Source organism: Lissotriton helveticus, chromosome 3_1, assembly GCF_964261635.1.
Source record: "Lissotriton helveticus chromosome 3_1, aLisHel1.1, whole genome shotgun sequence".
NCBI lineage: Eukaryota > Metazoa > Chordata > Amphibia > Caudata > Salamandridae > Lissotriton > Lissotriton helveticus.
In genome coordinates, this window is record NC_136061.1 from 1,037,378,165 (window position 1) to 1,037,405,887 (window position 27,723).

General features: G+C 47.6%; 1 protein-coding gene across 4 annotated transcripts in view; it reads right to left on the reverse strand.

Moving 5' to 3' along the window:
- The window catches only part of DYNC1I2 (dynein cytoplasmic 1 intermediate chain 2), a 459,267-nt gene that overhangs the window by 120,877 nt on the left and 310,667 nt on the right, over positions 1–27,723 (reverse strand). For 2 of the 4 annotated variants that reach the window (XM_078681574.1, XM_078681572.1), the window contains 3 exons: positions 26,931–27,017; positions 527–689; positions 337–436 (listed from right to left, as the gene is read on the reverse strand). In XM_078681574.1, coding sequence (XP_078537700.1) covers positions 337–436; positions 527–689; positions 26,931–27,017 — 350 coding nt within the window. Of the gene's footprint in view, positions 1–336; positions 437–526; positions 690–26,930; positions 27,021–27,723 lie in introns of all 4 variants that reach the window. The other 2 variants (XM_078681573.1, XM_078681571.1) reach the window with 1 other exon arrangement.

Genomic DNA, 27,723 nt, shown 5'->3' on the forward strand with positions numbered 1-27,723 from the left:
CGTAGTAAAATCACTGATGAGTTCAGAACATAGCACAAACGCTCCAACATGTTAAGAAATAGGTTTTAAAAATTGGCAGGTGTGCCAATCAAGCCTGCCATTACGTCTACCCAGCTTGCATGCAGATGCATTATGTTCAGAGAAAAGCGATTCTGTGCCTTTGTAAAGATATTGAAATGCCAAGCTCATATGAAAGCAGCTCATGCGTTGTACCCAATTGTGCTGCCTAATTGGTCTGCTCCCTGTCGCGTGAACTTCCTGTGAGGACTCTCGCTGCAGGTGTAACAGTGGTCTGTAGAGTGTAGATTTATGAATAGCTAGTGGAATTCTTTTTACCTGAGACGACCAATCGAGGCAACTAACGACCCGATGTTTCGACCACCGTTCATCAAAAAACTGTCTGTTGAGAGATAGTCTTGCTCCTGCTTGAATCTCTCTACAAAACAAGATAAAAAACGTGTGATGCATTTTGCAGAGCCAAACATTCAGAAAATAATACAATTTGGTATCGACCTGGTAACCTTACCCCTCCTTTTCTTCTAAATCTTTGCCACTGTAGTCAAAGAAGATGTTGATTTGTTCAGACAGAGCTCGCTCAACAATTCTGGTGGAATGATCAAAGAAGCTTAAAAACTCTTCTGTGTGCAAAATCTGCTGCTTTTCCTCTTCTGTTAGCTCGTAAGGTGGAACTGAAAAACAGATTGGAATGGCTGTAACTAGTACACAACAAGACTCTTCAGAAACGTCTCAAAATGGAACACAATATTTAACGGTGTGTCATCAGCACATTTATTTTGAAAATGTGAATTATTTTCCTAAAAATGTTTTTATTTATTGCAAATAAAAGACATGGACCACTGCACACTCGTGAATTAAGTTCTTTTCACAAATACATCTCAATTCAAATTAAGAACCTGACTGTTTTTACATCACGCAACAGCAAGGGTGCAAAACATTTGAAACTAAATGAAAAAAGGCAAAGAACCTGCACAGACTGACTTTATTTTCTTTCCTCAATGAATTGCCAAGGCTCTCACGCAGCACTGCCATCTCCATGCTCACGGTTTTAGTCCCGCCCTCTGAGCTAGTCTCATTCCCTCAGTGTCCGGTGTGCTCTGAGTCCGCCCACCTCGAGTCCAGTCTGCCTTCTTAGCTTGACATTCGCACTCAGTCTGCTCTCTCACACAATCTCATTTCAGCTTTACATCTAGTATAGCCCACTTGGCATGCTCTGTTCAACCTTTCTCTCCCTCAAACCCCTGCTCAATTGTATTCTTGCCTATTCTCAGTCTGTGCCCCCTCCGTCTAGCCTGCTGTAATGCAGAGTCAGCATTCCCCTCTTAACATACTCATCTTCCATCCACCCCATCCTTCCTGAAAAATCCTCCTCCCCTTTAAACTCATCTAGTGAAATCCACCAACTCGACTTGCCCAATCTGCCGTTGCAGGCCCCTTATCCAGGCACCCATCTCTACACCACTCAGCCTATCCTCTCCTATTTGGTCTCTTCTCCTTCAACCTCTCCAACCTCTGCTAGCCACGCCTTCTCCCACTTTTGTAGTCTGGTGACATGCCCAATCATTCTCCGAAGAGGATGTGACTTCATACCTTCAAAGCCGCTAAGTGCCCCAATGTCATGTTGTGAAATGTCCAGCCCCAAGCTAATCAATAGCCATTTGTATGATGGGGATAACAGACACATGCATATTTGGGGTGAAGAGAAAACCCCAATGGCCACAATGAAAAAATCTATTCAATGGCAAGCATGAGTGTCACACGCCACATGATCACTTGGAAGCAAGAGGGGATGATTACATCAAACCCTCTGAGGCTGAGCGCAAGGAGAGAAACAGCTTGGAGCTAAAAGGTAGACTTAAAACTGTGACTGTAGCAGTAGACAGAAATAGGTAAAAATGGGTAAGGAGAAGCTAGACCACAAACACATTTAAAGGCGATATAAAGAAATATAAAACAGCCTGAGAATGAAAAGCTAGCCAGTGAAGAGATACCACTGTAAGCGGGAGTGTGTTTTGCAGGAGGTAAAAGGAAAAGAAGACAAGTGGAGTACTAATAGAAAGACTGTAGATGCTCATATGGGAAAAGGATTTGCAGAAGGTAAGAACAATGAAAGTGAAAAAGGTCAAAAGAGTGGAAAGGAGAATTTTAGTGGACTGAAATGTCAGGAATAAGAAAACAAGTTACTTACCTGTAACTATAGTTATCCAGTATTGATATCTTTCATAGATTCACATGCCTGTATCAGTCCCCGTCGCCAAGGCGAGAGTCCCACGGTAAATACAAAGTAGTGCCAAAGGTCAATAAAAGTAGTAGTAGTAGTAGTAGGCCCCAAGGAAAAGGCCTGAGGCCTAGAACTTAGCAGCCTATCTACCTCCTTATGCTAAAAGAACCAAAAGATTGGTCCCAACCAATCAGCACCCTCTAGAACACTCTCAGCAGAGCCAGTTCTTCTCAGATTTTCCTTGGCACAAGTGGGAAGTAATTATCCCAAAACATAGAGAACTGACTCTCCAGGGAGGAGGGTGGGTGCATGTGAATCTATGAAATATACCAATACTGGATAACTGTAGTTACAGGTAAGTAACTTGTTTACTTATCTAGTATTGGGGTATGCTTCATAGATTCCATGCCTGAATCAGAGTAGCAAGCAGTATACCAAGTATACAGTCGGTTGCGGATGGTGGGGGACAAGTGTTCATAAACTCCCAAATTGCATCCATAACTTGCTAATAAAAGGTAAAATAAACCAATCTTTAAAAACTTAAAAGCATGTCACATACATGAAAAAATGGAACATGCATACAAATATCACTATATGCATATGTAACTTATCATGAACATATTATATACATAAAATAAAACATTCCAAAAATGCATACATTGTCTGTATCATGAATAATGACCGCCATAGATAGCATTTAAAAGACAGATAAGGTACCTGAATCTGACCTTAATGAAAAAGATGGCGTAGGACTGCCTGTCCAACCGCTGCATCCTCTTGATGTGCAGATTGAAGGCAGTAATGTCTTGTGAACGTGTGGACATTCTTCCATGTCGCAGCACAACAGGTATTTTCTAGAGTCACTCCAGCAAACAACGCTGTAGACGCTGCCACAGTTCTTGTAGAGTGGGCATTGGCTTTCCTTAGCAACGGCTTGTTAGCCTGGTCATGGCAGAAATGTATTGTAGATGCCAGCCATCTGGCAATTGTGGCCTTTGTGACAGCAGTTCCAAGAGTAGCTTGGCCGTAAGCCACAAACAATTGGTCGGATTTTCTAATGCCCTTTGTTTTTTGTAGGTAGAATTTTAAACCTCTTAATATCGATAGAATGTAAGGCTCTTTCCGCTGGTGTAGACGGATACAGAAAGAAAGTTCTTAATCTTACCGGCTCATTGAGATGAAACTGTGACTGTACTTTGTGTATGAATGTAGGATTAGTCTGGAGGGTTACGTAATGCTGAGTGAAATGTAGAAATGGTTCCTTTATAGTGAAGGCTTGAATTTCACTCACCCTTCTAGCAGAAGTTAGAGCCAAAAGTAAGGAGACTTTCCACGTGATAAATCGTAGTTCAGCCTTGTGGATCGGCTCGAATGGGTGTTTCATTAGCTGTGTTAGGACAGTGTTAAGTTCCCACTCCGGCGAGGGAGGCCGTACCGGAAGAAACGCTCGGTAGAGCCCTTTCATGAATTGTTTGATCAATGAGGATGAACATAAAGATGGAAGTTTAGCACCTTTTCTGAATCTGGAAAGTGCGGCTAGAGGGACCTTGACTGATGAAAAGGTAAGTCCAGACCTCACCAGATATAGCAAATAAGGGAGGATCTGTTACACAGGAGCTTCAACCGGGTGAATATTATAAGCCTCGCACCAACAGCAAAAACGCTTCCATTTTAGACGATAAGTCTTAATTGTGTTCTGAGCTCGAGATTGTGTCAAGATCTCACAACAGTCCTGTGGGATGTTAAGGTCCTTGAATTCTAAGAAATCAGGAGCCATGCGTGTAAATGTAGAGACTGAGGGTCCGGGTGAACCACCTGACCTTTGTCCCTCGACAACATCGTGGGTGATGGAAGAAGACGGATCAGCTGTTCCTGAGATAGCAACAGAAGTTCTTGGAACCAGTACTGCCATGGCCACTGGGGTGCAATCAGGATGAGACTGCAACCCTCCTACTTCATTTTGCGTATTACTTTCGGGATTAGAGGTATTCGGGAAAAGCGTAAGCACAAATCCCTGACCATAGCATGGACAGGGCATTCCCCCTTGGTCCCTGTTGAGGGTATCTGCAGGCGTAATATCGGCATTTTTTGTTGTCTTTCGTAGCAAATAGATCCAGTGCCGGCTTGCCCCAGGTTCGGAACACTTTGTTCACTTGATCTTGCTCCAGCTCCCACTCGTGGCAGTCCAATTGGGACCTGCTGAGCGTGTCCGCCAGGGTATTGTGGAGGCCCCTGGCATGCTCTGCTTTGAGGGTTATTTTGTGGAGTGTGACCCATTCCCACAATTCCTGAGCCTCTCGTGACAAAGTTGCCGATCTTGTCCCTCCTTGCTGGTTTACGTAAAACATGCTGGTGGTATTGTCGGTGTCGAACCAGTACTGATGAACCTGCAATCCTTGGAAGGAAAGCTTGCAGGGACAGAAAAATTGCTTGTAATTCCAGGCTGTTGATATGTTATTTCTTATACGCTTGAGACCACTTTCCTTGTATCTGCAAATCTTGGAGATGACCTCCCCATCCTTCTCATGGAGGCATCTATTGTTAAAACAAAATCTGGGATATTCTGAATGAAAGTGAGCCCTTCTGCTAAGTTGGTCATCTGCGAAAACTAATGGAGAGCGTTTTTAATGTGTGGTGTGACTCTGATGGTATCGTTGAAGGAACCCATGGCTTGCTGCCCCTGAAGGTGCAGCTCCTCTTGTAGAGGTCTCATTCTGAGCCTTGAAAGAGGGATGAGATTTATTGCCGAAGAGCACATCCCCAGGAGCGACGCAAACATGCAGACAGATACTGACTTTCTTCTTGAAATCAGAGTTGCCAGCTTTTGAAGGCGTATCTGTCGTTCGTGAGATAAGAATGCCTTGCACTGGACCGTGTCCAGTAGTGCTCCAAGAAATGGAAGGACTTGCATCGGACGTAACTGAGATTTGCTTCTGTTCACAGTCAGCCCCAGAGAATTGAAGAGATGAAGAGACGTTGTAGTGGCAATCTTGACTGCTCGTTCCGAAGGACCTTTGTTCAGCCAATCGTCTAAATACGGAAATACTTGGATTCCCCGCGATCTTAACGCTGCTGCTACAGGAGGTAGGCATTTTGTGAAGATCCTTGGAGCCGATTTTAGTCCAAACGGGAGCACTTTGAACTGATAATGGACGCCATCCACAGTGAAGCGAAGATATTTGCGATGTTTGGGATGGACTGGGATGTGGAAGTAAGCGTCTTCCATATCCAGAGAAGCCATAAACTCTCCCTCGTTTAGGCAACCTAGAATCTCTGAAAGTGTGACCATGCGAAATCCTTGTTTTTTGAAAATCTGTTCAGGTTGCGAAGGTCTAGAATTGGTAGTCATTCCCCTGATTTCTCTTTGATCAGGAAAAAACGAGAATAGAAACCTGTCCGTTTCTGATGTGATGGAACCTTCTCTATTGCATTCTTGAGGAGCATCGTTAAAGCTTCTTTGTAATAATAAGTGAAGACGAGGGGGTCCCTTGGGCGGAGTGGTGGGTGGCTTGTTGACAAATTCTAGGGTATGTCCGTTGTTCACCAGGTCTAGAACCCATTGATCTGAGGTAATTTCTTGCCACTTGTCCACAAATGCAGAAATTTTCGCGCCCACGGGAATGGGAATAGGTGTGATTGGTGCCCTGCGGAGATCATTGCTTCCTGTTGGCGTCTCGTCCTTAATTTTGTGATCGTTTTGGACCACCCTGACGAGAGAAACCAGCCGGGTTGGATTGCCGATATGAAGATTGGCTGTAATTCTGCCTATACTGGGGTTGGTACTACCTGATTTTGGTATCCTCCGTTAGAGGAAAAGCCACGTCCCCTTGTGCCTCTAAAGGATACGAGTTTGTATTGCAACAAGCCCCATGATCTTGCTGTATCTGTATCAGTTTTTATGGCTTGGAGGGCTTCATCGATGTGTTTCCAAACAACGATTCGCCATCATAGGCCATGTCTAAAATGTTTGTCTGGACCTTAGGCCTGAAGTTGGTGGCCTTAAGCCAACCCTGGCGTCTGAGTACTGCCGCACCTGCAAGCTGACGAACATTTGTATTAACAATTTCTAGGGCGCAATCTATGGTTTCGGATGCAGCACGTTCTCCCTCTAATAGATTTTCCTTGCTTCTTGTCTCCGGTCTTCAGGAAAAGCTCAATAAGCCCGGCCATATCTGACCACATTTGGCGGTCATAATGCTGATTATCGCTAGGGAGTTAGCCGCTCTAATGGAGGTAGCTGCCATTGTTGAGAATTTCTTGCCTATTAAATCAAGACGACGCCCTTCTTTGTCAGGTGGTGTAGTAATGGGTGTTGCCGGCTTCTTTGATCTTTGTTCGGCAGCCTGAGAAGTGACCGAATCTGGCCGGGAGTGGCCAATGAGACAGGATGGACTATTAGCAGGAGCACGATATTTCTTATCGATACGTGGAAGTACTGCTGGAACAGATGCAGGAGTTTTCATTATTTTGATCCCTTTGTTCCAGATGTAAACAATTATCGGGACAGCCCTTGTAATCTTCCTCCTTAAAATCATGTAAGAAGCATTCTGTTTGTTCAACGGTGACAGGCAATTGAAATCTAGCAGCCGCTCGCTGCATTAGATTGTAAAAACCCCCTATATCCTCTGGGGGTGAATCAGATGGTAGAGGAAGAGGTGATGATGGCATTGGAATAATGTATGAATCCCAAGGATCTGTAGTATGGGCCTCTGGTAACTCACCCTCTTCAACTTCCTCCTCGGAGGATGTGTCTTGATCATGATGAGGATGAAGAAGCTGTTGTTCTTGAGGACGGTCTGGAAGCTGAGGTGTTAGAGCGGGAGGGTCAGGTTGAGGCAAAGGATCCGGAACCGCCACAGGTAGAGGTGGAATTTGCGGAATAACCTGCTGTGGGTGAAAACGCTGTCTGTAATCTGCTAGCATGGCTTGCAGGTCCTGTATAAGAGCTGGAGGCAGATGGCTCATCTCACTCAGACGAGATTGTCTATGATAAACTCTATGGTGTGGAACGACAATGTCCTCTTGATAATATTGCTCATGGTAATCTTCCTCCTCATCATCATCATCATCTTGATATTTGATGTTTAGCTCAGAAGGATGATGAGCTATCCGAAACGGACCTTCATCCTCTTCGTCCTCATAATCATCATCATCTTCCTGCACATAATGTTTCAAGGAGATGTGAAGGAGTAAGCGGTGAAATAGTGCTATACTCTTGTCTTTGAAATGTTTTGAGCTGAAAACTCCTAGAAGAGACAGGCGTTGAGTGAGTAGGAGTCACAATCATATCTGGAGCCGTAGACTGAACAGGTAAGTCCACCGCCGATGGAATTATCGTCGACGGGCCCCGACGTCGACGGGCTCTTCGTCAACGGGACAGACGTCGACGGGACAGACATCGATGGTGTTGTCGACGGGGCAATTGACAACTGAGAGTATTATCGTCGACGATAATACTCTCATCGACGATGGAGGCTTCGTCGGCGTTGTTGTCGTCGACGTGGACTTCGACGCTGACTTTGTCGACGAGGTCTTCGTGGGCGATTCTTCTACGACGTTCTACTTAGACAGGATAGTAATCCTCGTCGACAATATAGGTGAAGTGATAGACGTCGTCAAGACAGTCTACGTCGACGATGGAGTAGAAGAAGTGACAGAAATCGTCGACGAAGGAGGTAAAACCAGAGATTTTGAAAGGGTTTTGCTCACATTTTCAGTAGACGCCTTCTTAGAGTCCTTGAGAGCAGAGGACTGAGGAGACTGCGTTGACCCAGAGGAGCTGGAAGTAGACCTCTGAGAAGAGCCAGAAGTAGGGTGAGAAGGTTTATGGTGTTTTCTCCCCTCACTCGAAGAGCTGTCCTGGGATCTAGCTCTCTTGCTAGAAGTTGAGGCTCTGTCATCCTCCTCAGCCGAAGAGGATTTTAGCCACAACAGCACTCTTGCCTCCTGTTAGAAGCGGCTGTCTCTAGTTGGCAGAGGTATACACTTCTGACAAATAGGGACACACCTTTTCTAGTCAGGGCAAGGGGATCACACACTTAGATAACCCCTGCTCACCCCCTTGGTAGCTTGGCAAAGCAGACAGGCTTATCTCAGAGGCAGTGCGTTAAGCATTTATGACCACATACAGTAATAAAGTGAATACACTACAAATGGACACGACACAGTAGTATTATAAAAATAAGGATTTTTATATAAGGCTTAGCACAAGACCAAATAACGACAAAAATATACCACAATCTTAATAAATACTCTTGGAAGGAAAAATAATAGTTCAAGCACGGTTTCTTCTTAGCACAAAGTCTTTAGTATCAAAAGCAACTCTTCTTCTTTAAAACACAGTTCTTGGCAACAATGTAACCCACACGGGAGTCACACGACGTCGAGGCAAAGATAATCCAAAGGTTCGGCGTCGACCGCGAGGAGCGCTACGTCGAGCCCGGAGTCGCACAGACCCCCACAACACAGTACCTTGGAAAAGTGAAGCACTCGATGATCAGCGGCGTCGAGATGTCCGGCGTCGCGTCTTCGGCGTCGATCGAGCCTCGGAGTCGGGGCGATCTGCAGCGGCGTCGACCGAAGTCAGGCAGGAGCAGCGCTCACGAGGTGAAGCAGGATACGGCGTCGTCGATGTCGATGTTGCAAGAGTGAGCAGCGCTCACGGCGTCGAGAGGGCTCGAAGTCGATGCGATCAGCAGCGGTGCAGACACGAGGTCACCTGGAGATGGAGCCGAACTCACTACTCACTGGCGTTGTTGCTGGCGTCGATCGGGCCCGGCGGCCGGCGTCGAGGAAGCGGGACACTGGAGCCGTTACTCACGATGTCGAGCTGGATTCGGCGGCGTCTGTCGGCGTCGAGATTGCTGGATTCTTTCAGAGGTGCTGGATTCACAAGTTCCAGCAAACAGCACTTTAAGCAGATGAAGTCCTTTAGCCCTGTGACTTCAACAGGAGACTGGCACTCTTCCAGCCCTTGGAGATTTTCTTAGCAAAGATTGAGAGTACACACACAGTTCCTCTCTCCTGGTTCCTTGGCAAAAATAAAGAAGCAATGCAGGATTCCCCCAACAAACAGCACTCTGGCAGAAGGGGTAGGCAGTCCTTAGATCAGCAGGCTTCTTGTCCTGGTTCAGGTTTCCTTGTCAGAAGTGATCTAAATTCTTGGTTCAGGGGCCCTTCTCTTATACCCCTTTTTGGCTTTGATCCCTTTGTCCATGCAGGGGAATTTCCCCCCATCTTGGGTTTGTTGTGGGTGTTGCCAGGCCGAAGCACCTGGCCTATTCACTGTGCAGGGCAGAGTCTTCAGCCGCCCAGCAGGAGCGGAGCCAGCATTGTCACTGGCAGGGGCAGGGCCATCAGTTGCCCGGCAGGAGGTGGGCCAGGAAAGTCCCAGGCAGGCACAGAGTCATCAGTCGCCTGACAGGGGGGCGGAGCCAGCATTGTATCAGGGAGGGCAGGCTATCAGGAGCTACTCTTCCCCTACTCTCAATGCAAATGCCCCACTCATCCCACACTGACTCATTCAGACCTCTGGAGCCACCCAGCTCCTGTCACCCGTCCTGACCAGAGCAGAAGCGGTCGCTCCCCTCACTCCTCCTGGGTATCGTAGCGCTATTCAAACGCTGCCTGTGCTCTGTACTTGCATCCTTCATAATTTCATTTCATAGCGCCGCATTGTGCTTTTCGTGATCTAGTCATAGCGCTGCTTTGCAAGTATTCATTGTGCTTAAAATCACAGCGCCGCATTGTGCTTTTCGTGATCTAGTCATAGCGCTGCTTTGCAAGTATTCATTGTGCTTAAAATCACAGCGCTGCATTGTGCTTTGTTTGTGATTAGATCATAGCGCTGCTCTGTTATCCTCCATAGCGTTTCAGTTTCATCAGTGCTGCTGGGAACTTAATTGTTAGTTATTGCGCCCCCCTGCTCGCCCCAACCTCACCCTGCTCACTTTTGTTTTCTGTTGCTGCCATTTTGTGGTTTCCCAGCCCGTCCCTACAACACGCCCCCGCCTCCCAGCTGACCCTCCCACGCCCCTCCCCCTCCACTATCCATTTATGACAGATGCTTATGCGCGCAGCGGTCACGCGCAGCGGTCGCGCCGAAGGTGCGCCAAAGGTAAGCCCGTCTGCGCCCGTCCGCGCCTGGACCGCGCCCAGCGCCAGACCCCTGGTCCCCGCCGTACCCAGCCCACTAAAATCACATATGATGCCACAACTCTCCTCGCCCTCAACCCCGGACGCACACCACAATGCTGCGAAGCCACCCCAGGACACACCCACGGCCCATTCGCCTGCCTCTCCTGCAAGTTCAACTGCTTCAGGACCCTCACCAAATCCACTTCCTCCACACACAGCTCCAACTCTAACCACCTGAAGTGCATCCTGCTTAACACCCGCTCTGTCCACAGACACGCAACTGAACTCTGGGACCTACTCGACACTACGTCACCGGACATCGCCTTCCTTACAGAAACATGGATGAACACATCATCAGCACCCGACATCGCCATAGCAATACCGGACGCTTACAAGATTACCCGTAAAGACCGCACCAAACAAACAGGAGGAGGCATCGCCATCATCCACAAGAACACCATCAAAATCACGACCACCTCCGAGGATAATCTTGCAACCGCCGAACATCTCCACTTTCAGATCCACACCGACCCTAGGACCACACTTAGAGGCACCCTCATCTATAGGCCTCCAGGTACCCGTAGTCAATTCAGCGATGTCATCACCGACTTCGTCAGCCAACATGCCCTCGCTTCCGAGAACTACATTCTCTTAGGAGACTTCAACTACCACCTTGAAAACAAACACGACAGCAACACCACCACCCTTCTGGACAACCTGGCCAATCTCGGACTCAAACAACTTGTTGACACACCCACCCATGTAGCCGGACACACGCTCGACCCTATCTTCACCTCCTGCAATCACATCTCCTTCGATCGCACCACAGCTCTCCACTGGACGGACCACAGCTGTGTTCACTTCAGCTACAAAACCACCCTGATCCACAACTGTCCACAACCTATTCCTCGGAGAAACTGGAACAAAATGACCTCCGACCAACTCCTCACATCACTCAACCAACACCCTCCCACCCTCTCAATGGACCCAAACAAAGCAGCCACCAACCTCAGGCAATGGATTACCCACAGTGCTGACGAATTAGCACCCCTGAAAAAGCCCCAGATGAAATCAGCCAACAAAAAGGCTCCCTGGTTCAATGACGAACTTAAAAAATCCAAGAAACTATGCCGCACCCTGGAGAAGATTTGGAGAAAAAACCCAACCTCCGACAACATGGCCTCCCTCAAGACAGCCACCCGCAAACACCACCAACTGATTCGATCCGCCAAGAAATCAGCATTCAAGGATCGTCTTGACAACAACACCCATAACAGCAAGGAACTCTTCCACATCGTCAAAGAATTCACCAACCCCACCGCAGCATCCAACGACATCACCCCCTCCCAAGACCTCTGCGACGCGCTATCCTCCTTCTTCTACAACAAAATTGCCGACATCCACAACAGCTTCGAGAATACTCCCAGCGATCAACCCTCCCCACCCCCCTCAGATCCCACTCCGCCAACTAACAACCTCAGCGCCTGGAACCCAATCACCACTGAAGAGACCATTCGCCTCATGAACTCAATCCACTCTGGCTTGCCTACCGACCCCTGCCCCCACCACATCTTCAACAAAGCTGACTCCATCATCGCACCCCATCTCCGTGACGTCATCAACTGCTCGTTCAACTCTGCCACCTTTCCAGAAAGCTGGAAACACGCCGAACTCAGCGCCCTTCTGAAGAAACCCACAGCAGACCCCTCCGAACTTAAAAACTACCGACCAATATCCCTCCTCCCATTCCCGGCCAAAGTCATCGAGAAAGCCGTCAACAGCCAGCTCGCCGCCTTCCTTGAATCCAACAACTCCCTTGATCCATCTCAATCCGGGTTTCGAGCCAAACATAGCACCGAAACCGCCCTCATTACAGCGACCGACGACATCCGAGCACTCCTGGACAACGGAGAAACAGTAGCCCTCATCCTACTCGACCTATCAGCCGCCTTCGACACAGTCTGTCACAGCACCCTTATACATTGCCTCAACAACATCGGCATACAAGGAAAAGCCTTAGACTGGATCATCTCATTCTTTGCTGGGAGAACGCAAAGAGTCCGCCTCCCCCCTTTTAGATCAGAGGCCACCGAAGTCATCTGCGGTGTACCCCAAGGATCCTCACTCAGTCCCACCCTCTTCAACGTCTACATGAGTCCTCTCGCCTCCATCGCGCGTCAACACAACCTGAACATCATCTCTTACGCCGACGACACCCAGTTAATCCTTTCCCTCACCAAAGACCCCAACACCGCTAAAACCAATCTTCACCAAGGCATGAAAGAAGTAGCCGAGTGGATGATACATAGCCGCCTAAAACTCAACTCAGACAAAACGGAGGTGCTCATCCTAGGATCCTCCCCCTCAGCTTGGGACAACTCCTGGTGGCCTTCCACTCTGGGCACAGCACCCACACCCACAGACCATGCACGTAACCTTGGCTTCATCCTAGACTCCTCTCTCTCGATGTCCAGACAAGTCAACGCAGTCTCGTCCTCCTGCTTCAACGTACTTCGCATTCTCAAAAAGATCTTCTGCTGGATCCCCCTCGAGACAAGAAAGACTGTCACCCACGCACTGGTCACGAGTCGACTGGATTATGGTAACACACTATACGCCGGAATCACAGCAAAATTACAGAAAAAACTCCAGCGCATCCAAAACGCGACTGCGAGACTCATATTAGACATCCCTCGCCAAGATCACATCACCGGACACCTAAAAGACCTCCACTGGCTTCCCGTCAACAAAAGAATTACTTTCCGCCTTCTCACCCACGCACACAAGGCCCTCTACAATCTAGGACCCGAAGTCCTCAACACCCGCCTGTCCTTCTACAAACCCACCCGCCAAATGAGATCGTCCAATCAAGCCCTCGCCGCAATCCCGCGCATCCGAAAATCCACCATGGGTGGCAGATCCTTCTCCTTCCTGGCTGCCAAGACCTGGAACTCACTCCCCACCCACCTCCGCCTTACTCAGAACCACATCTCCTTCAGAAAAGAACTTAAAACCAGGCTATTCGACAAATAATGAACCCCTTCCCCTAGCGCCTTGAGACCCTCTGGGTGAGTAGTGCGCTATACAAATGCCCGAACTCGAACACGCACACCAGAACCAGCAGAGACCGGTAGACAGTTAGACAAGAAAATAGCTACTTTCTAAAAGTGCTATTTTCAAACACAGAGTCCAAAAACCATCCACACAAACGGATGCGTTATTAAACCCTGAGTTCAGGGATACCAAACTCGACATTGCACCATGCTCCCCGAGCCCGCTAGGATAATAGCATTAATAATCCTGGCAGCCCATTCTAACTGATGGAGAGCAGGTTACCTTACACTAGTGAAAAACGAATATGGCTGTAATTCACTATTAGGACATGCCAACCTTGTCAGGCTTGTCCTACCTTATGCTTACAATGCACCCTGCCCGTGGGCCTACCATAGGGGTGACTAACATGAAGTTAAGGGAAGGTTTAGGGACTGGCAAGTAGATGTACTTGCGCAGTCTGCGTGACAGTACCAGACTGCACGTGGTCTAGCAATGGTAGACCTTCAGACATACTTTTACTAGGCCGCTCTTGTGGGTGGCACAACACGTGCTGCAAGCCCACTAGCAGCATTTGTATTTACAAGCCCTGGCACTCCTGTTGCACTCTACTAGGGACTGACAGTAAACCAAATAAGCCAAACATGGAATTCAATCAATACAGCAATTTCACATAGGGAGCACTTGCACTGTGGCACTGATCAGCAGTGGCACAGTGCCCAAAGCATTTACCAGCAAAAACATCGTAAACAGAGGAGGCAAACAGAGAAAATGGAGGAGAGACTCATGCCAATGATGCCAGGTCTAACACGTGTCCCCTCCAGCTGAAATGTGGGGAGAACTACCCTTACCCTAGGGAGTCCTCATCACTAAGGCGGAAAAAGCTGGACAGACCATCAGCATTGGCGTGATCTGTGCCAGGGCGGTGTTCCACCGTGAAGTCCATCCCCTGTAGGGAAATGGACCACCTCAACAGCTTTGGATTCTCACCCCTCATCTGCATCAACCATCTGAGGGGCCTGTGGTCTGTCTGAACCCGGAAGTGAGTCCCAAACAGGTAGGGTCTTAGCTTCTTCAGCGCCCAGACCACAGCAAATGCTTCTCTCTCTATCGCACTCCACCCCTGTTCCCTGGGAAGTAACCTCCTACTGATGAAGGCTACAGGTAAGTCTCGGCCCTCTTCATTCACCTGAGCTAGAACAGCCCCCACGCCATGCTCTGAAGCGTCCGTCTGGACAACAAATTCTTTAGAAAAGTCGGGTGCCTGGAGTATGGGTGCTGTGCACATTGCAGTTTTCAGGGTGTCAAAGGCCGTCTGACAGGCGTCAGTCCAGATCACAAGTCGTGGCTGCTTCCTGGAAGTCAGCGAAGTCAAGGGGTGCACAATGTTACCATAATCCTTGACGAACCTCCTGTAATAACCCGTGAGACCCAAGAAGGCTCTCACCTGAGTCTGGGTTTTGGGCGGTGCCCATGCCAGGATGGTATCAATCTTGGGTTGCAGGGGGGCCACCTTGCCGCTCCCTACTTGGTGCCCCAAGTACACCACTGAACCCTGCCCAATCTGGCACTTACTGGCTTTGATTGTGAGGCCTGCTCTGCGCAGGGCCAACAACACTTCCTGGAGGTGGCGCAAGTGTTCCTCCCAGCTGGCGCTGAACACTGCGATGTCGTCCAGGTAGGCGGCACTGAAATCCTCCAGTCCAGCCAAGACCTGGTTGACCAACCTCTGGAAGGTGGCAGGGGCATTCTTCATCCCAAAGGGCATAACCCGGAACTGGTAGTGCCCATCTGGTGTGGAGAATGCTGACCTCTCTTTTGCCCCATCAGTCAAGGCGATCTGCCAGTACCCAGACGTTAGATCAAACGTACTAAGGTACCGGGCAGCCCCCAACCGATCTATGAGCTCATCAGCTCTGGGGATGGGGTGCGCGTCAGTCTTGGTGACTGAATTGAGTCCTCGGTAATCCACACAGAACCGAAGTTCCGGTGAAGCACCAGGCGCTGCAGCCTTTGGGACCAAGACCACTGGGCTGGCCCAAGGACTGCTAGAGGACTCAACCACCCCTAAGGCAAACATTTTGGAGACCTCCTCCTTGATGTAAGCTCTGACCTTGTCAGTCACTCTGTAAGCCTTGTGCTTCACAGGAGTGCTGTCCCCGGTGTCCACATCATGGACACACCACTGAGTGACACCAGGAATCAAGGAAAACAGATCAGGGAATTGTCCCAACAATTGGCGACAATCCTGCTGCTGTTCAGGGGTCAGTATGTCAGAGGACGACACCATCCACTGACCCATTTTGCTCTTTTGCAGACAGGAGGTCAGGAAGAGACTCACTCTCCTCCTCCATTCCAGCATCTGTAGCTAGGAGCATGCCCACTTCGGACCTTTCTAAGTGGGGCTTTAAACGGTTGACATGCAGGACCCGCAAGGGGTTCCTGGGAGATTCCAAGTCCACCATGTAGGTGACATCGCTCTTTTTCTCCACAACCTTAAATGGTCCAGTCCACCTGTCCTTGAGCGCACAAGGTTCCACAGGGGACATAACCCAAACTTTCTGTCCAGGCTGAAGCTCTACCAGAGTGGCCTTCTGGTCGTACCACCGCTTCATCTCTTCCTGGCTGGCCTCCAGATTTGCCTGAGCAAGATCTCTGAAGCGCCTAGTCTGGTTCCTAAAGGCCAGCATGTAACTGTATACATCCTGGGGTGGTTTCCTGGGAGATTGCTCCCAGCCTTCTTTGACCAGACTCAAAGGTCCTCTTACCGGGTGACCATACAAGAGCTCAAAGGGGCTGAACCCTAGAGACTTTTGTGGCACCTCACGGTAAGCAAACAACAGGCATGGCAAGAGGACGTCCCATTTACGCCTCATTGGTTCTTCAAGACCCATAATCATGCCTTTAAGGGTACGGTTGAATCTTTCAACCAACCCATTACCTTGAGGGTGGTAAGGAGTGGTGAACTTGTAAGTTACCCCACACTCCTTCCACAAAGACTTCATATAGTTGGAAATGAAGTTGGTGCCCCGGTCTGACACCACCTCTCTGGGAAACCCCATTCGGGAGAAAACACCCATCAGTGCCCGTCCCACCACGGGGGCCGTCACTGTTCTGAGAGGGATGGCTTCCGGGTACCGTGTGGCATGGTCCACCAAGACCAGGATGAACCGGTTGCCCAGGGCTGTCTTGGGGTCCAGGGGCCCAACAATGTCAATCCCCACCCGGTCAAAGGGGGTACTGACCACGGGAAAAGGTTGGAGGGGAGCCTTCTGCTTCCGCCCGCTTTTCCCACTTGCCTGGCAAGTTTGACAGGTCCTGCAATGGATATCTGTATCCCTTCTCATCTGAGGCCAATAAAAATGGGTGACAAGCCTGTCATAGGTCTTGTCCTGCCCCAGATGTCCAGCTAACGGAACGTCATGAGCCAAACCCAGTAGGAAGGCTCTGAAGCGCTGGGGTACCACCAGCACACGGGCTGACCCAGGCTCAGCAGCCTTAGGCTCGCTATACAGGAGGTCGTTCTCCCAGTAAACAAAATGTGACCCTGACTGATCACCTGAGGTTTGGGCTGAGGCCTGCTGCCTCATACCCACAAGAGAAGGGCACACTTTCTGTTCTGCACAGAATTCCTCCCTGGAGGGACCACCATCCTGCTGCCAGTGGGTCAGCTCGGGTAGGTCTCCCAGTTCAGCAACTTGTTCACCTGTGGGTTCCAGGGCATACCCCTCAAGGTCTGCCTCCTCCTGGACCACGGGAACTACGGGGGACGGTTTCCCGCGCCCCCTGCCTCTTCTCTTCACAGCTGGGTCCTGGGCCATACTTTCAGGCTCCAGAACCCCATCAACACCCTTACTTGCTGTCATGGATCGAGTGGTTGCACACACCCACTCTGGCACACCCAACATTTTCAAATGTGTCTCCCTCTCCACCTTAGCCCAAGGGGAGTCTTCCAAATCATTGCCCAGGAGACAATCAACAGGCATGGCGGGCCTTACAGCAACTTGAAGAGTACCTGAAACTCCACCCCATTCAAAGGAAACTTGAGCTACCTCACACTCTCTCTGGGAGTTGTCAGCAGCTATCACAGGGTAGAATGCGTGGGGAACAACCTGCTCTCTGGACACCAAGTGACACTTGACAGCTGTCACACTCGCTCCGGTGTCTCTGAGAGCTTCCACTCTATGGCCATTAATGGTCACCCACTGCCTATATTTCTTAGTGTTACTAGGCAGAGGGGGAGGAGGGACCAATTCCATGTCTCCTAGAGAGACCAGGGACATCTCTGCGGGACCCTCCCCTCCATGGGCAACCATCTCCTCCCCTCCCAGGGCTACACTCGCCAACTGACGGGGAGCTGCACGTGGTGGTGCAGTAGAGTTCTTCAAGGGACACTGAGGATCATAAAAACGGTGTCCCACCTGCTTACAAGCGAAGCAGGTCATGAGGCCCCTATGAACAGGTTTACCTGTCGGGGCCTCTGATTTCTTATCTGGGGGAGGCTGGGAACCCTTCCCTTGGTTCCCTTGGGGATTACTTTGGGGCCCTTTCTGGAACTCCCTCTGTTTACCCTTGTCCCCCCCACTCTTCTGCTGGGGACCCTGCCCACCTTTGGCTGAGTCTCCCACTGGACCCTTGTGGACCCTGGTACTGACCCAGCGGTCCGCCTCTTCAGCAAGTTTTCTAGGGTTAGATATCTTGCTATCAATAAGGTGCTGGCGCAGCTCTGGAAAACAGTTATTAGACAAGTGCTCCCAAGCAAACAAATCATAAAGAGCATCATAACTTTCCACTTTGCTGCCCTTTACCCAACCATCCATGGCTCTGCAAAAATATGACACATATTCCACCCACGTGGTACCAGGCAACTTCTTACATTCTCTAAAGGCCTGTCTGTACTTTTCTGGGGTTAGGCCATACCTTAACATTAAAGCATCTTTCATATGAGCATAAGACATCCTATCCTCAACAGGCATGTCTAACAGGGTATCTCTTCCCTCATTCACAAAGCGACCCCACAACCCCGCTCCCCAATCCTTCTCAGGGACCCGGTGGGCCAACAATGCTAACTCATATGCTTTAAACCATTGACCAATATCTTCATTCTTCTGAAAATCTTTGATCACATCTTTAGGAAAATAAAACCTACTTTCTGCAGGCACAGATGGGATGCTGCCACCAGAGGGATTCAATTCTAACTCGTTAGCTTTGAGCTCCAACTCCCTCATCCTGGTATCACGCTCAAAAGCTAACTTCTCTCTTTCAAACTCTAACCTTTTGATCTCCATATCAGCTTCTCTCCTGCCTCTTGCATTCTCTATTTCCAACTGCCCATTTATCTTAAGTTTTGCCATTTCCATGTTGTAAGCTCGCTCTTTCTCCCTTTCTTCTCTTTCTTCAGGAGAAAGACCTTTGGAGGAAACACTGCTGCCAGGAGGGGATGTGGGCCCATTCACTGGCACCTCCTCCTCCCCTTCCCCTTCCTCTGTCGGTACCACCACCGGATCAGAGGGATCTCTGGCCTCTAACCAGGCCTGCAATGCTTTGAGATAATCTAGCCTCCTTGAAATGCCGGTGGTAGGAACTTGCAACTGCTTGCAAAAGGATTTCAGCTTCTTTAACGGATAGTCGTTCATCCTACTCCTATCAAATTCCTCCTCAACAACAGGTGTAGTGCCTCCAGCATTACTCATGGTCAAAACTGGCAGTTTCAAAAATCAAGTTCCAGGAAAGCGGAGAACAAAAATAGAATATCCAACCAAGTAGATTGTGAATGCGCTATGGTCTGCTTTCACTATGTAGCGTACACTAATTACTGCACATGGGTCATAAATGCAAAGTTCAAATCCTCACCGCTGACCCACCAATGTTAGAAGCGGCTGTCTCTAGTTGGCAGAGGTATACACTTCTGACAAATAGGGACACACCTTTTCTAGTCAGGGCAAGGGGATCACACACTTAGATAACCCCTGCTCACCCCCTTGGTAGCTTGGCAAAGCAGACAGGCTTATCTCAGAGGCAGTGCGTTAAGCATTTATGACCACATACAGTAATAAAGTGAATACACTACAAATGGACACGACACAGTAGCATTATAAAAATAAGGATTTTTATATAAGGCTTAGCACAAGACCAAATAACGACAACAATATACCACAATCCTAATAAATACTCTTGGAAGGAAAAATAATAGTTCAAGCACGGTTTCTTCTTAGCACAAAGTCTTTAGTATCAAAAGCAACTCTTCTTCTTTAAAACACAGTTCTTGGCAACAATGTAACCCACACGGGAGTCACACGACGTCGAGGCAAAGATAATCCAAAGGTTCGGCGTCGACCGCGAGGAGCGCTACGTCGAGCCCGGAGTCGCACAGACCCCCACAACACAGTACCTTGGAAAAGTGAAGCACTCGATGATCAGCGGCGTCGAGATGTCCGGCGTCGCGTCTTCGGCGTCGATCGAGCCTCGGAGTCGGGGCGATCTGCAGCGGCGTCGACCGAAGTCAGGCAGGAGCAGCGCTCACGAGGTGAAGCAGGATACGGCGTCGTCGATGTCGATGTTGCAAGAGTGAGCAGCGCTCACGGCGTCGAGAGGGCTCGAAGTCGATGCGATCAGCAGCGGTGCAGACACGAGGTCACCTGGAGCTGGAGCCGAACTCACTACTCACTGGCGTTGTTGCTGGCGTCGATCGGGCCCGGCGGCCGGCGTCGAGGAAGCGGGACACTGGAGCCGTTACTCACGATGTCGAGCTGGATTCGGCGGCGTCCGTCGGCGTCGAGATTGCTGGGTTCTTTCAGAGGTGCTGGATTCACAAGTTCCAGCAAACAGCACTTTAAGCAGATGAAGTCCTTTAGCCCTGTGACTTCAACAGGAGACTGGCACTCTTCCAGCCCTTGGAGATTTTCTTAGCAAAGATTGAGAGTACACACACAGTTCCTCTCTCCTGGTTCCTTGGCAAAAATAAAGAAGCAATGCAGGATTCCCCCAACAAACAGCACTCTGGCAGAAGGGGTAGGCAGTCCTTAGATCAGCAGGCTTCTTGTCCTTGGTTCAGGTTTCCTTGTCAGAAGTGATCTAAATTCTTGGTTCAGGGGCCCTTCTCTTATACCCCTTTTTGGCTTTGATCCCTTTGTCCATGCATGGGAATTTCCCCCCATCTTGGGTTTGTTGTGGGTGTTGCCAGGCCGAAGCACCTGGCCTATTCACTGTGCAGGGCAGAGTCTTCAGCCGCCCAGCAGGAGCGGAGCCAGCATTGTCACTGGCAGGGGCAGGGCCATCAGTTGCCCGGCAGGAGGTGGGCCAGGAAAGTCCCAGGCAGGCACAGAGTCATCAGTCGCCTGGCAGGGGGGCGGAGCCAGCATTGTATCAGGCAGGGCAGGCTATCAGGAGCTACTCTTCCCCTACTCTCAATGCAAATGCCCCACTCATCCCACACTGACTCATTCAGACCTCTGGAGCCACCCAGCTCCTGTCACACGCACACCAGAACCAGCAGAGACCGGTAGACAGTTAGACAAGAAAATAGCTACTTTCTAAAAGTGCTATTTTCAAACAGAGTCCAAAAACCATCCACACAAACGGATGCGTTATTAAACCCTGAGTTCAGGGATACCAAACTCGACATTGCACCATGCTCCCCGAGCCCGCTAGAATTATAGCATTAATAATCCTGGCAGCCCATTCTAACTGATGGAGAGCAGGTTACCTTACACTAGTGAAAAACGAATATGGCTGTAATTCACTATTAGGACATGCCAACCTTGTCAGGCTTGTCCTACCTTATGCTTACAATGCACCCTGCCCGTGGGCCTACCATAGGGGTGACTAACATGAAGTTAAGGGAAGGTTTAGGGACTGGCAAGTAGATGTACTTGCGCAGTCTGCGTGACAGTACCAGACTGCACGTGGTCTAGCAATGGTAGACCTTCAGACATACTTTTACTAGGCCGCTCTTGTGGGTGGCACAACACATGCTGCAAGCCCACTAGCAGCATTTGTATTTACAAGCCCTGGCACTCCTGGTGCACTCTACTAGGGACTGACAGTAAACCAAATAAGCCAAACATGGAATTCAATCAATACAGCAATTTCACATAGGGAGCACTTGCACTGTGGCACTGCACTGTGGCACTGCACTTTGGCACTGATCAGCAGTGGCACAGTGCCCAAAGCATTTACCAGCAAAAACATCGTAAACAGAGGAGGCAAACAGAAAAAATGGAGGAGAGACTCATGCCAATGATGCCAGGTCTAACACCTCCCTATCCCTAAGAGTCTTAGTAGGGAAGGTACGGCGCATTTTGCAATCTTTTGCCTAATTGTTTGGGTAGAGGCAGTAGATGCAGTCCTTATGTTGTTCATCAACATGGACTCTCTTCTTCTCGCAGGTTCTGCAGGGCTTGAATAAGGCTTTCTTGTCAGACATCATGGATAGAAATGAAGAAAACTGAGTGGCACTCAGGGAGACTCCCTTCCACACAACGTGCGGTGAAAATCTGAGGAGAACTGGCTCTGCTGAGAGTGTTCTTAAGGGTGCGGATAGCTGATTGGTTGTGACCATCTTTTGGTTCTTTTAGCATAAGGAGGTAGATAGGCTGCTAAGTTCTAGGCCTCAGGCATTTTCCTTGGGGCCTACTACTACTATTATTTACCTTTGGCACTACTTTTGTATTTACCGTGGGACTCCCGCCTCGGCAACGGGAATAATTCAGGCATGTGAATCTATGAAAGATACCCCAATACTGGATGAGTATTTTACAGATATGGAGTTGAAAATGATGGGCACAAGAGACAACAGAAAGTAAAATTAATAAGTATGTCAAGGGTCACACCTTGACAGTAAGGCAGAAACGCTGAGGAAAATGGAATAGAAAGGAGGTGAGGAGATAAAAGCAGAAGATGGGCAAAGAAGAGATTTTGAGTGTTAGTTGGGTTGAAATAAAGAGACAGTGAAGACAGACACTTTTTTCACAGAAGTGAGAGTTATAAAGAGTGTCATTTTAGGAACGTTCATAATGGATATGGCAAACAACATGCATGTTGACTCCATAAAAGTGGCAGAGTGCAGCAAATGAGGAAATAATAGAAGGAAAGGAGTAGCATGGACAAAAAAAAAATATGGGCCAAGGACAAAACATTGAGGGACCCCCATAGCGATGAGGTAGAGGAATTTTGACAAGTCCCAGTTGCAGAATAGGAGTAAACAGAAAGACCAAGAGAAGTAATGCTGTAAATCTTAAGTAAAGTAAGAGTAGAAGAAGGAATAGAAAGATCAGCTGGGTCAAAGAGAACTATGAGATCTAAGACATATGTCCCATACCATAACAGTAGAACGATGGCAGGAGGTGGGCTGTCTAATGTTGTTAGATTTGTATCCATCGGGTCACTTTATAACCCTGCAAGATGCAATAGGCACGTTTGATTTGGGGCGGGAACAGGTTCTCTAGTATGCTACAATAGCGTCAATGACTCACCAGCTCTGGTCGTTCTTCCCCGAGGCCCCAGAGCCCTCACAGACCTTGAGGACACTCTGCTATGTCGTGGGATAGGGGGGTCGTATGATTATTACGCATTTATACTGTGCACTCCGTGCGTACAGGTGACTGGCTCTGCTCTGGATAGAAGGGGTCCGGCAGCGCGACAGTGGTGAGCACTTTGAGCAAAAACAATGGCTTAAAATATATGCAGCAGTACGCAGGGTATCTGTTAGCACACGTTTTAATTAATTCAATATAACATAGTGCACATGACATATCCATCTCCAAGGAGGCTATATACAATTTACCCTTCCAGGTCATTGAGCTGTCCTTGCTGCGGAACTGGTGTGGCTTATTTTCTGCACATAGTGTGGCGAAGCCCAGATATCATGCTATATTGGGCCGAGATAATACACCACCTTGGGGAGGTGATGGGATAGACAGTGTTGTGTACTATTAAGTGGTGTGTGCTGGGCCTCCTCCCCAATAACCCAGAGAGAAAGTTAAGCCATCATTTTGATATTTTGTGGTTAATGGTTGCTAAGAGGCACATAGCGATTAGATGGATCATTGCTAGGCACCCTAGACTGGAGGTCTGGCTCAGAGATTTAGTTGAATGGGCTGGAGCGGAGGAGGCACATATGCAGAGAGTCCATAGAGATGACAGGACGATTTACAATCCTGGGGAGCTATGATACAATCATTTTTAGAAACTTTTGGGGGAGATCTGACAGAGGAGATGGACCGGGGGGCTGGGAAGGTGGACGAAAAGGGTGAATAGTGGTAGCCACCCTCGAGGTGGCTTGAGTGAGGTGTGGGGATCCAAGGAGTCCGAAAGTGCCCTGAGCTATAGATTGATGTCACCTTCCTTTCTGGCAAGTGGTAGGCGAAAGGAAGCAGGGAGTTAGGGAACTGGTGGGGCCGGGGGGGGGGGGGACTGTTGGGTATGTTGATTATTGAGATAATTTTATTTTCTACTGCGTCTAGCACATCCAGGTAAAACAGATGTTTACTCCTCCTCTTTCCCTATGGGTACAGGATATTTACGACAATTTGTCTCCTATTGAAAATGGCTACTGTTTCTGCGAACTGTATTCTGGATCTGCGGCCGGGGTTAAGGTGGAAATATGACTATTTTTACCATATAGTAGTGCGTTGTAAATGTTACAAATTTATGATGGCATAGAGGTGCATGATCCTTGAGGAGGATCCCAGCTAGTGAGCTTTTTCTTTGCACTTTGAAATGCGAATAAAGAATTTTTTGTTTAAAACTGTGAGATCTAAGACAATAAGAAAATAAGATTCCTTAGCGAGACAAGGAGAATAAAGAGAATTAACAACATAGGGAAGAGCAGTTTCAGTGGACTGAGCAGAATGTCAGCCTAGCTGCAGCAGACAGAGGAGAGAATTAGAATTAAAACCGAATGGTTCTCCACCACACGTTTGTCAAAGGGGATTAAAACTATATAGCAAATATTAAAATGGGATAATGAAAAGAGCAAAGATTGTTTAAGTAAAGAAAATATATATGCAAACACGAAAGGATGAGAAGAGATACTTAGAGAGGGAAGAAGACCAAAGAAGGGATCCGGGCATGCACCAAATAAGAATAAACAAAGAATTAAGGATAAAAGGGGAGCAGCAGTTGTTTTAGCCTTTTGGGTGCAGTTAATTTGATTAACCTCCAGATCAATAGGGAAGGAAAAAAGAAAAGCCAAAAATAGAAAAGGGTTCATTGGAGAGGAAGAGGATAAAAAGAAAGACTTTTACACTTCATCAATTTTTGAGGTAAAAAAAGAAGAGAAATCAGAAGTATTCAGAGAATAGAGGGGAGCAGGCTCATGAGTAGGACAGAGGAGCTGATTAAATAGAAAGATTGGGCAGACAGGAGCAATCTGGTGTTACTAATAATGTTGCTTAGCTTGCATAAATAAAGGATTGGAGAGCAATGAAGTAGGCACAGAGTGCTAACATCAAATGGAAGTCTGGGTTTGTCCTATATATTCTGTGCTGTGCAAAGAATAATGTGAATTGCTGCAAATGAGCAGTGAGATATGTTTAGGGGAACAGTTAGCTGGAATGGGTGAAGGAAGGGACATGATGCAAGTGATTCAGAGTGAATGAGATATCGACGGAGAGAAAAGAATAAACATCTGGGTGTAATGACAGAACAGATCCCAAGAAGGAAGGTAACAGAGAACTGAAAGAATTAGACAAGAGGTGACAAGTGAGCGTGAGATTCAAGGGAAATCTATAATGAGGTGGTATCGGAAGGGGAGTGGAAAAAGAAAAGGAGGAAGACAAGAACCAGCTAGGAGTCAAAGTAAAGAGATGGAAATGTGAATGGCTGAATCCAGGGATATGGAGGGGATACATAAATTAAGTAAAGGTTACAATTAAATTAAGATAAAATGAGAGACAAAGATAAGTTAGAAGAAGACTGCTAGTTCATTGTCACAAAACGAGTGCTTGTTCCTGGGAGAATAATAAATGGTTAATGAAAAGGCTCAGAGGCCTCAAAGTGAGCCTCAAAGGTAGGGTGTCTAAGGAGCTGAGGAGTAAAATTAGGGTGTCAGAAGGGGTGAAAAAGACTAGTTGAACCCTGAAAATCAGAAGACGGGAGCAAGGCAAGACATAATGGACAAATTAAACAGCTAGACAAGGAAATGCGAAAAGCAAAGCAAGAGGTTGAGGAACATTGGGCTCAGAGACAAAGCCTGGCCTGGCAGCTGGAAAGACAGAACCATGCAGATTTTGCCCTTTATATGGTGTTCCTATAATGGAGAAGTAAAGGAAGAAAGGGCTGGATGGGGTCTGACCGGCTGGATGCGGATGGCCACATCAGCTGAGATTGAAGAAAACTGCAGCCTTATCATCTAGGACAGCATTGGGAAGCATTTTGCTTTACCATCTCCTAGTGTGTGCATGGGGTAGAGATAGAGATAGAGATGATGGTATCAGGGGGCCAGCAGGAGAAAGCAGTGTGTTGGGTAGCAATGACAAGAAAATTGTTTGGTGGTTTTTCATCCTCTCCAGGGGCAGACAGAAGCGGGAAGTGTGTGTGCCTGATGCGCTTGATGGAGATGTAAAAGTTAGGTAAACTCACAAATTACGGCAGCATCCCAGAGTTTGGGCACAATGCTTTTAGTTCATACCATCAGAGAAACCTATTTTTCTATGTCAAGACATATGGAGGGAAATGTGGCAAGGATCCTTTCCCTGTGACCGAAAAGAGACTGCATTGTGTATTCTAATTTCTTCTTCAGTAATGGTGCAGATACGTGGACATGCCAGAATGTCATACTTGGGAGTTAAAGGCAAAAGAGTTTAGATCCTCATTGATTGATCAGAAGTCACTGGAAGCTTTCCCACCACAATTTTAAACTCAAAAGCCTACATATTACTAAGCAGAACGATAAGGTTGCCATTTCACTCAGTAAAAGCTATATCCAGGGAAGAACAAGGGAACACTTCTTTCTCCGATAGCTTCCAGATAGCACTTGCGCAAAAACACCTAGATCCAGCTAGTTTAGTTTTATCAATAATACTTGTCACCCTACTCACTCAAGGGTATGAAGTATGCTTTGTTTATTACAATTGAACACAGCCTGCGGGTAGAATCAGGGGTTCTAAAACATGCTCACGTCGTGAGCCAAGAGCTACTATATTTTGTGTACTGCAAGTTAGCAATTTCACATACGGAGAGGATTTATATTTGGGAACATATATTATTAATAAATAGCAGAAGCTTACACATAATAAAACAGAGGTGGAACATTTTAATTGGAGGGGTGGTGGAACAAGTAACCAAATGAGATGTGCGAACATAAAGAGATCGGGGTGATGCACGTCGAGCCAGATTAAATTCAGCATAATTGCAAATCTTTACAAAGTTGTTAATGATGTTTTTAATATACTGTGAATCCATGAACAAAAGTCATACACAGTTCAAAGTCACACAAAAATCACAGATAAACAGGACAAACGTGAACGCCTCAACTTGGTTAAAGTGCTCAGAATTTCTATACCTTCGCTTTCTTCCTCTTTTTTCACAGACAGCTCCTCCTCTGGTTCAGTGGCGGTTTTTGGTGCTGCTGGTTCTTCTTCTTCTTCATCTTCTGAAGCAAAACCCACAATTGTTATGTTTGCAGGAATGGTTGTAAAAATCGAGCAACATTATTAGATCCAATAATTATTATGTTTAGTAACCGAACAAAGACTTCAACAAACACAAGCCAACAAGAAATCACATTTTTCAAGATGTATATCCAAATCATTTACCCTATATGATACATGATTGACAGTTGAAAGAATACACATTCAGCTCCCAACAAATACAGTAGCCCCAGCAATAAAAAAGAACCAATTTTAAAATCAAGTTTTATTTCAGCAGTTTTGCTTCTAGACATATTGGATTATTTAGTGTTGTGTAAGAGACAGTATACTTTACAATTAGAGAAAATAGCAATTAAAAGGCACGTTTCATGTTATGTGTGATGTGTCGGCAAGGAACTGAGAACATAGAACAGCACAGTTTTAAATTAAATTAAGTATGACCATGAACTCGCAGGGTGCACAACTTGGAAAAAAAAGACACGCATCTTACTTACCACATAGCATTCAACTGTATCACAAGATATTCCATAAAACCATGCCGATCGTCATAAGGCTTGGACAGTAATACAACCAAGTTCTTTTTCTCACCATTTTGAATATCAGGCATAGTAAACTATACTTTTGAAAACGGTGACTGTGGTAGATGTATGTACAAAAAGAACAGATGACGGACAGAATGCTGAACAAATCAAACATTCACCCCCA